We start from the raw sequence: 13,472 nt of genomic DNA, 5'->3' as shown, positions 1-13,472 counted from the left end.
TACTAAACAAACAATGGATCAATGAAGAAATCAAAAGAAATATCAAAAATATATTGAGGGCACCTGGCTGGCTCAGTCAGTGGAGCATGTGACAATCTCAGGGTTGTGGGTTCAAGCCCCACATTGGGTGTAGAGACTGCTTAAAAATAAAATCTTTAAAAAATGTCTTGAAACAAATGAAAATGAAAATACAACATATCAACATTTATGGGCTGCAGCGAAAGCAGTTCTAAGAAGGACATTCATAGCAATAAATGCCTACATTAAGAAACAAAAACACCTCATGCAACTAGAAGAACAACAAACTAAGCCCAAAATTACTAGGAAGTGGGAAATAACCAAGATCAAACTGGAAATAGAGACTAAAAAGACAACAGAAAAGATCAATGAAAGTAAGAGATGGGTTTTTTTAAAAGATTAACAAAATAGACAAACTTTTAGCTAGACTCACCAAGAAAATAAAGGGCTCAAATAATATCAGAAATGAAAGTGGAAATGTTACAACTGATACGAAAGAAATGCAAAGGATAAGAGATTACTGTGAACAATTATACACCAACATATTGAACAAAATGGAAAAAATGGATAGATTCCTGGAATTTACAACCTACCAAGACTGAATTATGGAGAAATAGAAAATCTGAACAGACCAATTATTAGTAACGAGATTGAATCCATAATCAAAACCCCCCAAGAAACAAAAGTACAGGATCAGATAACTTCACTGATGAATTGGACCAAACATTATTAAACACTTCCTTATTAAACACTTCCCAAAAACAGAAGAGGAGGAACACTCCCAAATTCATTTTACAAGGCCAGCATTACCCTGATGCCAAACCAGACAAAGACACAACAAGAAAAGAAAATTACAGGCCAATATCCCTGATTAACATAGATGCAAAAATCCTGAACAAGATCTTAGCAAGTCAAATTCAACAATACATTAAAAGAATTATATACCAGGATCAAGCGGGATTGACTTCACGGATGCAAAGATGGTTTAACCTTTGCAAAGCAGTCAATGTAATATACCATCATAACAAAATGAAGGATAAAAATTGTATGATTATCTCAACAGAGGCAGAAAAAGAATTTAACAAAAATCAACATCCAGTTATAAAAATTCTCCAAAACGTGGGTATAGAGGGAATACAATACACTGCAACGTAATGAAAGCAATATATGACAAGCCCATCATCATACTCAATGGTGAAAAGCTGAATAGCTTCTCCTTTAAGATCAGGAACAAGAGAGGGGCGCCTGGGTGGCGCAGTCGGTTAAGCGTCCGACTTCAGCCAGGTCACGATCTCGCGCTCCGTGAGTTTGAGCCCCGCGTCGGGCTCTGGGCTGATGGCTCAGAGTCTGGAGCCTGTTTCCAATTCTGTGTCTCCCTCTCTCTCTGCCCCTCCGCCGTTCATGCTCTGTCTCTCTTTGTCCCCAAAATAAATAAACGTTGGAAAAAAAAATTAAAAAAAAAAAAAGATCAGGAACAAGAGAAAGATGCCCACTCTTGCCATATTTATTCAACATAGTATTGCAAGCAGGAGCAATTAGGCAAGAAATAAAATGCATCCAAATTGGAAAGGAAGTAAAACTCTTTACTAATGGTATTATATTTGGAAAGCCCTAAAGTATCCACCAAAAAAACATCAGGAATAATAAATTTGGTAAAGTTGCAGGATACAAAATCAATACACAAAAATCATGTGCACTAATAATGAACTATCAGAAAGAGAAATTAAGAGAACAATCCCATTTATAATTACACCAAAAAGAATAAAATCCCTAGGGATAAATTTAACCAAGGAGCTAAAAATGTATACACTGAAAACTGTAAGACATGAATAAAAGAAATTGAAGAGGATACAAATAAATAGATATTCCAGGCTCATGGATTGGAAGAATTAACATTGTTAAAACATCCCAAGTACCCAAAGCAATCTACAGATTCAACACAATCCCTGACAAAATTCCAATGGAATTTTTCACGGAAATAGAACAACCAATCTTAAAATTTGTATGGAATCATAACAGACCCTCAGATAGCTAAAGCAATCCGAAGAAAGAAGAACAAAGCAGGAGGCATGACATCCTGATTTCAAACTATATTACAAAGCTATCATATTCAAGGCAGTATGGCATGGACATAAAAATACACACATAAGTCAATGGAACAAAATAGTCCAGAAATAAACCAACATGTATAAATCTTCAATTAATTTATGACAAAGGAGACAAGAATATACAATGGGTAAAGGGCAATCTTCAATAAATGGCATTAGAAAGCTAGACAGCCACATGCAAAATAGTGAAACTGGAACATGTCTTCCTCCATACACAAAAATCAACTCAAAAAAAATTAAAGGCTTGAATGTAAGACCCCAAATCATAATGATCCTAGAAGAAGACATATCTGGTAAGCTCCCTGACATCAGTCCTGGTGATGATATTTTGGATTTGATACCAAAAGCAAAGGCAACAAGAACAAAAACAAACAACTACATCAAACTAAAAAGCTTTTGCACAACAAAGAAAACCATCAACCAAATGAAAAGGCAACCTACTGAATGGGAGAAAAGATCTGTAAATCATATATCTAATAAGAGGTTAATATCCAAAATATATAAATAACTCTTGCAATGTAACAGAAAAAAATCTGATTTTAAAAAGAGCAGAAGATCTGGATGTCTTTTCCCCAAGAAGACATACAGATGGCCAATGGGTACAGGAGAAGATGCTCAACATCACTGATCATCAGGGAAGTGCAAATCAAAATCACAATGAGGTAACAAATCACAGAATGGCTATTACCAAAAAAAAATGTAAGAAATAACAAGTGCAAACAAGGATGTGGAGAAAAGGGAACCTCGATGCACTAATAGAACTGTAAATTGGTACAGTCACTATGGAAATAATATGGAGATTCATAAAAATTAGGAATATGGGGCACCTGGGTGGTTCAGTCTATTGAGCATCCAACTCTTGATTTCAGCTCTGGTCACAATCCTAGGCTCCACACTGAGCATGGAATGGAGCCTGCTTGAGATTCTCTCTCTCCCTCTCCCTCTGCCTGTCTCCCCTACTCACATGCACTCTCTCTCTCTAAAATAAAAAAAACAACAATAAAATAAAAAGAAAAGAATTACCATATGATCCAGAAATTCCACTTCTGGGTATTTATAGAAAGGAAACAAAAACACAGGGCACCTAGGTGGCTCAGTCAGTTAAGCATCTGACTTCAGCTCAGGTCATGATCTCACAGTTTGTGAGTTTGAGCCCCACATAGGGCTCTCTGCTGTCAGCACAAAGCCCGCTTTGAATCCTCTGTCCCCCTCTCTCTCTGCCTCTCCCCTGCTTGCACATGTGCACTCTCTCAAGAATAAAAATAAACATTAAAAAAAAGGAAATACAAACACTAGCCCAAAAAGGTATCTGTACCTCATTTTCACTGCAGCATTATTTACAATAGCCAAGACATGAAACAACCATAGTGGCCACTGATGGCTGAATGGATAAAGACAACATGGAACAGAATGGAACACACAATGGAATATTATTCAACCATTAAAAATGAAGGAATCCAGCTATCTGCAACAACATGGATGGACCTTGAAGGCATTATGCTAAGTGAAGTCAGACAAAGAAAGACAAATACCATATGATCTCACTTATATGGAACCTAAAAAACAAAACAAAACCACACAAAAGCTGAACTCAGACACAGGGAATAGACTGAGGGTTGCCAGAGGTAGGGGCCAGAGGTGAGCAAAATGGGGAAAGTGGTCAAAAGGTACAAACTTCCAGTTACAAAATAAGTCCTAGGGATATACACAGTATGGTAACTGTAGTTAATGCTGTACTGTATAATTTACAGTTACTAAGAGAGTAGATAAAGTTCTCCTTACAAGAAAAAAATTTGTACCTATATGTGGTGATGGATGTTAACAAGACTTATTGTGATCATTTTGTAGTATGTACATAACACTGAACAATTGTTATATACCTGAAACTGATGTTATATTTAATTATATCTTCACAAAGAATAAAACAGGAAAAAAAAGAACTGAAAGCAGGATCTCAAAGATATTCACACACCCACAGTCACAGCAGCATTATTCAAAAAGTAAACAAAAGGTAGAAGTAACCCAAAGGTCCATCAACAGATGAAGGGATAAACAAAATACGTATATACATACATACAATGGCATGTACCTAACAACATCAATATATGTGAGGCAAGGAGAAATAGATGAATCCACTGTTCTAGAGACTTCATCACTTTTCTATCAGTAATGGACAGATATGGCAGGCAGAAAATCAATAAGGTCATAGTTGAACTCAACAGCACCATTAATTAACTAGATATAACTGACACCTATAGAATATTCCATCCAACAACAGCATATACATTCTTCTCAAGATCAAATGGAACATTCACAAGATGAATGTTCATCTAAATCAATCCTCTAAGTTTTCCTTCTTAGGAAACTAAGAAGAGTAAATTAAACCCAAAGTAAGTAGAAAAAAATAAAAATTAAAGCCAAAATCAATGAAATTGAAAACAGAAAATCAACAGAAAAAAATCAATGAAATCAAAAGCTGTTTCTTTGGGGGAAAAATCAGCAAAATTGATCAGCTTCTAGCAAGACTAAGAAAAGGAGGGAAGATACAATTCATTAATATCAGAAATGAAAAAGGGACATCACTACAGAGCCCATGGACATTAAAAGGAGACTAAAGGAATACTATGAACAACATCATGTCCACATAGCATCTAGATAAAACAGACCAATTCCTTGAAAGACACAATCTGCCAAGACTCACACAAAATCACACAATCTGAATAGGCCTTTATCTATTAAAGAAATTGGATTAAAAACTTATCTTCCAAAACAGAAAGCACCAGGCCCTGATGGGCTCACTGGTGAATACTACATACAACAGAATATCATTCAGCCTTAAAAAGCAAGGAAATTCTGGCACATGCTGCAACATAGATGAACCTTAAGGATATTATGTGAAGTGAAATAAGCCACTCACAAAAGGACAAATACTGTATGATTCCACTTATATGAGGTACCTGAAGGAGTCAAATTCATAGACACAGAAAGGAGAATGGTGATTGCCAGAGGCTGGGCGGAGAGGAGAATGTGGAATTGCTACTTAACGGGTATAGAGCTTTAGTTTTGCAAGATGAAAAGAGTTCTGGAGATCAGCTGCACAATAATGTGAATGTACTTAACGCTGCTGAACTGCATGCTTACAAATGACAGAATGGTAAATTTCATGTTATCTGTACTTTGCCATTTAAAACAACAATAACAACAACAGTGGTACCTGGGGCAGAGCTATGCAGTTGTAAGGTTTACTAAGTCCTGATCAGGTCAGATGGGGCCCCTGAGGACAAACTATAATCACAGTCCTCCACACTCACTGCTCACAACCCCTTTCAGCCCACAAAGCATCTGCTTGGACTCACAGAAAACACGAGTGAGATCGAAGGATGAAGGTATGTGGCCAGGTCACTCTTGGTAAGAGGCAGCAGCCAGCCCACAGCCCCATTCTTCAGGGTGCAAGGCCAATGCTCTTCCCACCACCTTGGGCTCTGTGTAAAGCCCAGATTGTCAAACTGTGCCGTGTGGTGGTTTTGGATTCCAGCTTTGCCACTTACAGCTATGGAGCCTTGGGCAAATTACTCAGCCTCTAGAAGCCTCCTGCAAAACAGGGATAATAACAATCTGCGGGGTCCTTGTGGTTTCATTATGCAAGAAGTATTCACAACGACCTGGCACTCTGCCAATAGTAGCCATTATGGTGCCTCAGGAGTTGGGTTTTGTTTTATTTTGTTTTGTTTTTCTCTGAAGATCTTTTAAGAGACAAAGTTACTGTCAGCAGTTTAAAGGAACTTAAATAGATTTCTTAAGGACTTGCTGGCTCTGGGATCCCACACAACCTTGTGCCAAAGCTTTGAAAGCCCAGGACAAGCAGGGTGGCTCAGGGTTCACCCCTTAACTTCCCACTTCTGGTCTTGGTGCCCCAGTGAGCTCAGCTGGGACCATAAGCCCCAGGAAGCAGTATATTGCCCCAGTGTGGCCCACACTTTTTTTTTTTTTTTTTTGCCAAGCCCATGGGCTCTGAGCTGACAACTGAGCTGACAACAGCCAGGGACATGGCTTCCCCAGTGCACGGAGGAGGACCCTAGGACCACACAGACAACAGGAGGAGGGAATGTCTTTCTGGACCCCAGGCAGCAGCAGAGCTGAGCCCAGGTCAACCTCTGTCAGTAATGCAGGGCACTTGGTAATGGTTAGGAAAACTTAACCACCACACACGACTAACTCAGTCTGGAAAAGACCCAGCAAGGTCATAGTGGCAGTCCTTGCTGTCCACAGCTCTGGTTGCATAGCATTTTTTGTCAAGAGTTATCTAGATGGCATCTCAGGGCAGAGCCCCCAGCAACAGGACATCCCTGCACACAACACAGATTACTAATCCCAGGTTCCTCCTGAGAGGAGGACCTGGGTCCTTCAGGGACCCAAGCACCTGTCCTCCCACTGAGCAGGACAGCCACACCCAGATGGTCCTCGAATTCACTGCTGGAGTTATGTGGGGATCCATGGGTGGGCCCATGGGTGCCACCACATCGCCGAGGGGACCTGGCCTTCGCTGCTAGAGAACTCAGAGGAGCCAGGTGGGTGAACCCTCCCTCTTACACACTCCCCAGCCAGCTCTGGAAGCCCGGGAGCAGAGAGAAGACTGTGATGTGCTTGTCAGGGCTGGGAAACATCACTAAATATCAGAACTGCAAGATTCTCGCTCAACCTTTTTGTACCCAAACCTCACCGTGAGCCGTAAGGAAATCAGGGACCCCAGCAGGCCAGGGCTCCCATTGGCCCCATTCGAACTCCTGGGGAGCTCCCATCCTGGAACACCCCCTGCAAGCAGTGAGCTCTCCACACCTTCTGCCAGCTCCAGTCTTCTCCACATTCCAGCTCAACAAGGCAGCGGAGAAGGGGCCCCTTGCAGGCCAGTGCCCATTCTTGGGGAGGTGGCTGGAGAGGCATCTCTACAGGAGCAATGGCACAGGCCTCCCTCCCCAGATTTATCAGCAACATCACGCCCTTCCCTGCAGCACACACCAAAACACTCAAGCAGGCAATGACCTCCGACAATTCACCTTGCACGGGGTGAGAACAGGGGTCTGGTTCTCTCGCTCCAGGCCTGCGATTCTGCATCCAGATGCTTTTCTTTTTCAGTGGCGTCAATTGTAGTAAAATACGCATACAGAAAACTTACCACCGTAACCGGGTTTGGACGTACAGTTCAGTGGCATTAAGTGCATTCCCCGCATCACACAACCAGCACCGCCATCCATCTCCAGAACTTTTCCATCTTCCCAAATCAAAGCTTCATGTCCATTAAACAGCTCCCCGTTCCTGCTGCCCCCTGCCCTTGGCACCCACCATTCTACCTCCAAGAACTGTGATTTTGACGACTCCGGGTACCTCATATAAGCGGAATCATATGGTATTTGTCCTTTTGTGACTGGCTTATTCCACTCCACACAATGTCCTCCAGGTTCATGCATGTTGCAGCAGGTGTCAAAATGTCTTCCCTTTTTAAGGCTGAGTAATATTCCATTGTGTGGATAGACTACCCACTTATTTTCCCATCTGTCGATGGACACTTGGGTCACTCCCTCCTCCCGGCTACCGTCAGTGCTGCTGCCAAGAACATGGTTCTACAAACTTCGGAATCTTTGCTTTCACTTCTGCCAGGTATGTACCCACAGGTAGAATTCTTGGCCGTCTAAGACTCCTTCTAGCTTGCAATTTCACCCCCACAGAGCATGTGGGGTCAATATCCAAAACCAACAACAGTAGGCCCTGACCATGGTCATTCTTCGATGCTCCCCTTCCTCCAAGCACAGCCCCGGGCATATATGGGAGCTGTGTGGGTCCTACCCAAGTCCTCAGAAATCACGCACAAGCTGTTCCTCCCCTCAGGGCAGATTTGCCATTTCCCAGCACACTCAGAACGTACTGCCTTTGGCACCAGGAGCCCTGGTTCCACAGGGTTTGTGGAGATAGATCTCTGCCCCCTTCTCCAATCTGGGTAAAGACTGTCAGAGTAGGTGCCCTTGGAGCCTGGGGGCGCTGCAAGTCTCTGGCTCCCAGCAATAGCGAAAACTTACCTTCCTGGGAGAAGCTTGAACAAATGCCAGTAGTCAGATTGAGGAGGGACATGACGAGGGTGTGGCTGGCCGTGGCCTTGCCCAACCTGAGTCTCTGGGCTTGCCCCACACGCCAAGCCTCAGATCTCTAATGTCACAGCCTCAGCCTCTGGCCCAGACCTCTGGGACCTTGCCCCTGGGTGTGTATGCTGGATAGAGCCCTAGACTTGGAGCTCCCTTCCCTGACCCCTCTCCCTCCCACCCCCCAGTTAGGGCCCCAAGGTAGTGCCTGGGCCCCCTTCCTCCCAGGTCCAGTTCTGACGCTGCCTGCTGGAGGTAGCTGCAGTCTGATCCTCGCCTGGGGAGTGCGTACCTTCAAGGTCTGCTCATTCCAATGCATGAGGAAGGCCAAGATGGCCGCACAGCTGCGACTGATGCCCAGGGTGGAAAAGACCAGGATGACAGAGCCAAGCTGGAGGTGAAGTTCTGCAAGAGCAAGGAAAGGCAGGGGACCTGCATGGCCTCGTTCCCTGTGGACCTTAGTTGCTATAAGCTGACTGGCTTCAGGGGCCCATGGTCCAAGAGTGAGTTCAGACCCAGCACACCATGGCATAGGCTAGTCACGCAACATCTCTGAGACACTGTTTCATCACCTGGCACATGGAGGTCCTCAGACCTCACTGGCAGTTCAAGAAAATCACACTGGGTGTTCAGCATTATCATGCAAAGGTCTTTTTTTTATTAGGAGGGGGGGCTCTCCAGGTTTCTAGCCCAAGAAGCTCAGTTACCAGCTGGCCTCCTGAGTGGGATGAGAAGATGGTTCCCCCAGGACATGGGGGTGCTGACAGAGGCAGTACGGCCTGGGTATGAATCCTGGCTCGGCCACTCACTGGCTGTATGACCCGAGCATGTTACTCTAAGGCACAGTTTTATCCTCCAGAAAATGGGGTTACAGTATACCAACTACCTCAAAAGGTTTTGTCCTGTGCTTAGCCCCATGCCTGACACGGAGAGGTCAGCTATGATCACACTTAATAACGCCCCTGAGGCTGAGGCTTGCCCAGTGGGGGGTGGGGAGGAAATCTAAGCTGGCATCCTGGGCTAATCGGGTAACCTCTGAGAACTGGAGATAAACATACCACATGCGAAATTGCAGACCGTCAGCACTGGAGGAGATGGTTAAGGCCAAGTGCCTCATCATATAGACAAGGAATCAGAGACACAGAGCAGTTAAGGACTGGCCCAGCAAGTCCCACCCAGCAAGGTAGGGCTGGAGAGGGGGCCTCTATGGCACAGGACTCTGCCATCCCAAGGTGGGACACAGGGCAAGTCATAGCCTAGTTACTGGTCAAGTGAATGTTGCAACCTCCCGGGCAAATAAGGATGTTTGGGCCAAAAAGCCATTCTCTGGCCCCTGGTGTGGCCATGTGGGCTGGGGGCTAAAGTGGTACCCAGCAGGCAGCCCTGGGGTAGGGTCCCTGACTGGACTCAACCTCAATCTCTCCAGCCATCTTGCTCTCCTTGGGCAATCGTGAGCCCTGGGGTGACTGAAAACTGCACCCTCAATGAGGTAAGTGATTGGTGGGCACTGCCATGTGTGATGGGAGAACCAAAGGGACACTGGGCACACACACTGGGGATCCTGGAAGTCAGAGCTGGGAGGGTTCTGGAATTTTCCATCCATTCCACCCATTGACAGGACAGGAGGGCAGGGATGGAGTATGATTCACCTCTGGGTTCCCAGAGCCCAGAGCAGGCTGCTCTGACCATATGCACCCACAGCAGGTGGTGGGGGGAGGGAGGCGGGCAACACTCTCATTTCCCAACAGGTGCAGTGAGGCTGGGACCAAGGCTTAAGTGGACCCAAAAGGGCCTACTGGTCCAGCCAGGGTCAGAATGCAGGGCGCTCAATCTGCAATCCGGTGGTCTTATCTGGCCCCACTACCCCCAAGGTAAACATGTGGCTGCCCTCATTGTCAAGGGCTCCTGAGGGACAGCTTGTCCTGGGGCTTGGCCACACCTAGCCGGGCTTGTGCTGGGCCCCACCCTTTCTTTCCTCAGTGCTGACAGTCACAATCAGAAGCAGAAGCGTGGACAAGGTACCACAGCCCTTCTGGCCCCTGGGCACAGACCAGTGGCTTCCTGGTTGGAGATTGCCCCTTACCGAGAAAGTGACAGAGGTGCCTTAAAAAGGGGGAAAGGTTGGCTTCCGGGGAATCTTCTATCTTGATGTGCAGGAGGCTGTCAGCGTCATCTACAAAACTAAACAGAAGGAAAGCAGGCAATCGGGCAGCCTCACACACAGGCTCGCTGGAGCGGTCCTCATCCACAGCAGCAGGCAAATAACTGGACCTCTCGCAGAAAAAAAAAAAAGCCCCTACCCCATAGGTGTGTCATGTGGGTGAAGTCCGTTCATCTATGTAAAGCATCTGGCAGTCTGCTTGGCACACTTTTGAATAAACGCTCAAGAAACAGGACGTCATTATTATTATTAACCAAACGTGGTACTTTCCTAGAATCTGGTGCAGAAAGTGAAATGAGGATGGGAAGGAATAGGTAATGAGCTGGGAGAATGCACCTGTCATGTTAAATGGAGAAAGCCCCAGATAGGAAATGGAGAGTGGTAGGTGGCTGTTTTAGCGGTCAGGGAAAGCTTCACTGAGGAGGTAACATTTGAGCACAGGCTTAACAGAGGTGACGGAACAAGCCAAGCAGTCATCTGAGGAAAGAGGGCCCTGAGCAGAGGAGAACAGGGCAAAGGTGCAGAGATGGAGTACGTTTGATGGATTTGAGAACCAACAGAGAAATCAGAGTGGCTAGAACTTTATGAACACAGGAGAGAGAGGAGGAGAGGAGGTGTGTGACATATTTAATGAGAAGATGCCTGCAGGGAGCTTGCAGAATGTCCAGCATGCCGTAAGTATTTGGTCAATGTTATTTATGAAGACTGCGGTCTACTGGTGACATTCAGCAGTATGCAGACCACTGTGGCACGCAGGAAGTTGCAGCAAATTCAGAAACAAAAATAGCCTGGTTTAGCAAATACAATTCCCATCCATCTGTCCATCCATCCATCCTTTCCTCCTCCATCTATCCCTCCCTCCCCCCTCCCTCCTCCATCTATCCATCCACACCCATCTATTCATTCTTTCCTCAGACACTCACTCAATGACTATTTATTGTGTGCCAGACCGTGGGCTGGACCCTAGTGGGCACAAGATGAACCAAATAGGAGCTGGCCTCTCCCAACGTCAAGGAGCTCCCGGTCTGATGGGGGAGGCAGACACAGAAACAAATGGTCCCAATCTAACTGGCTAGGTTTGGGGATAAAGACCTGCATGTGATACTGGAGAAGAAGAGCAGAGAGAAGTTGAGGGAGCTGGGGAAAGCTTCACAGTGTAGGAGGCATCTAGATGGAGAAGGTAGAAGGGTACAAGCTTACTATAAAAATCAACTGCATTTCTATACACTAGCAATGAACAATCAGAAATTGACATTTTAAAAATACCATTTATAACACGTCAAAAATATCAAATACTTAGGAAGAAATCTGACACGAAGTGTGTAAAACATGTACACTGGGAAATTATAAAACATTTTTTAGAGAAATGAAAGAGCTAAGTAAATGGAGAGATAGACTATGCTCATGGATCAGGAGACTCAATGTTGGTAAGATTCTCCCCAAACTGACCTATGGATACAATTCAAACCCAATCAAAATTCCAGCAGGCTTTTTGTAGAAACTGGCAAGCTGCTTCTAAAATATATACAGAGGAGCACCTGGGTGGCTCAGTTGGTTGGGCGTCCAACTTGGACTCAGGTCATGATCTTGCAGTTCATGAGTTCAAGCCCTGCGTCAGGCTCTGTGCTGACAGCTCAGAGCCTGGAGCGTGCTTCGGATTCTGTGTATCCCTCTCTCTCTGCCCCTCCCTCGCTCGAGCTCTGTCTCTGTCTATCTGTCTGTCTGTCTCTCAAAAATGAGTGAACATTAAAAAAAAAATTAAAATGTATGTGGAAATGCAAAGGAGACAACTTTGAAAAAGCTACAATAGTCAAGAGTGCAGAACTGGTATAAAAATACAGGCCAGTGAAAAAGAATAAAGAATCCAGAAAAAAAAAAAAAAGAATCCAGATATAATCCCACACACACATGGTCAATGGATTTTCAACAAAGGTATCTAATCAGTCCAACAGGAGAAGGATCATTTTTTTTCAACAAATAATGGGGGCCCCTGGCTGGCTCAGTTGGTAGAACATGTGACTCTTGATCTCGGGGTCATGAGTTCAAGCCCCATATTGGGCACAGACCCTACTGAAAAGCAAAACAAAACAAAACAAAAGAACCAAAAACTATGAACTTAGTTCTACATTTGGCACCATATGCAAGAATTATTTCAAAGTGGATCATGGACTTCTGGGTGGTTCAGTTGGTTGAGCATCTGACCCTTGATTTTGGCTCAGGTCATGATCTCAGGGTCGTAGGATCAAGCCCCTCACCGGAAGAGATAAACCATGAGATCAATGACCTCAGCCGAAATGAAGAATCAGATGCTTAACCAACTGAGCCACCCAGGCACCCAGAGATGATCTATTTGTTATTAGGTGATTAGATAGCTTGAGTCTTTCAAGGAACTGGTTCATTTAATTGAAATTTCAAATGTGTTGGCATAAAATTACTCGTAATATTTCCTAATTATTTTTAAAATTTTAATTAAAACTTTTACTGAGGTCACTCTAGATTCACCCACAGTTATAAGAAATAACACAGAGAGATTCACTGTATGCTTTGCCTAGTTTCCCCAATGATAACATTTTGCAAAACTGTATTATAATAGCCCAGGATATTGATGCTGATGCAATCTACCAACTGTATTCAGACTTCCCCAGTTTTGCTTGTATTGTGTGTGTGCGCATGCATGTGCACATGCATGTAATAAGTTCTATAGAGATTTATCACCCGTGCGGATTTATGTATCCAGGAGATACTAGCCAAAATACTGAACAGTTCTCGGGCACCTCAGTGGCTCAGTTGGTTAAGCGTCTGACTTGATTTCAGCTCAGGTCATGATCTCACAGGCTTATGGGATTGATCCCTGTGCTATCAGCACGGAGCCTGCTTTGGATTTTCTGTCTCCCTCTCTCTCTGCCCCTCCCCTGCTTGCACATGTACTCTCTCCCTCAAAATAAAGAAACTTAAAAAACAAAAATACTGAACAGCTCTAACACTAAGGATTCCTCACGTGTGCCCTTTTGTAACCATACCTGCCCCACCCCGTGCCCCAAACTCAAACTTCCC

General features: G+C 44.5%; 1 protein-coding gene across 3 annotated transcripts in view; it reads right to left on the bottom strand.

Moving 5' to 3' along the window:
- The window catches only part of STYXL1 (serine/threonine/tyrosine interacting like 1), a 72,511-nt gene that overhangs the window by 7,245 nt on the left and 51,794 nt on the right, over window positions 1-13,472 (bottom strand). For all 3 annotated transcript variants that reach the window (XM_047837662.1, XM_047837661.1, XM_047837660.1), the window contains exons 7-8: window positions 10,341-10,438; window positions 8,550-8,662 (exon numbers count right to left, since the gene is read on the bottom strand). In XM_047837662.1, the coding sequence (XP_047693618.1) occupies window positions 8,550-8,662; window positions 10,341-10,438 (211 nt within the window). The remainder of the gene's footprint in view (window positions 1-8,549; window positions 8,663-10,340; window positions 10,439-13,472) is intronic.

This window comes from Prionailurus viverrinus, chromosome E3, assembly GCF_022837055.1.
Source record: "Prionailurus viverrinus isolate Anna chromosome E3, UM_Priviv_1.0, whole genome shotgun sequence".
Taxonomy (NCBI): Eukaryota; Metazoa; Chordata; class Mammalia; order Carnivora; family Felidae; genus Prionailurus; species Prionailurus viverrinus.
The sequence above is the reverse complement of the archived record's forward strand: the minus strand, read 5'-3'. Positions and strand labels throughout refer to the sequence as shown.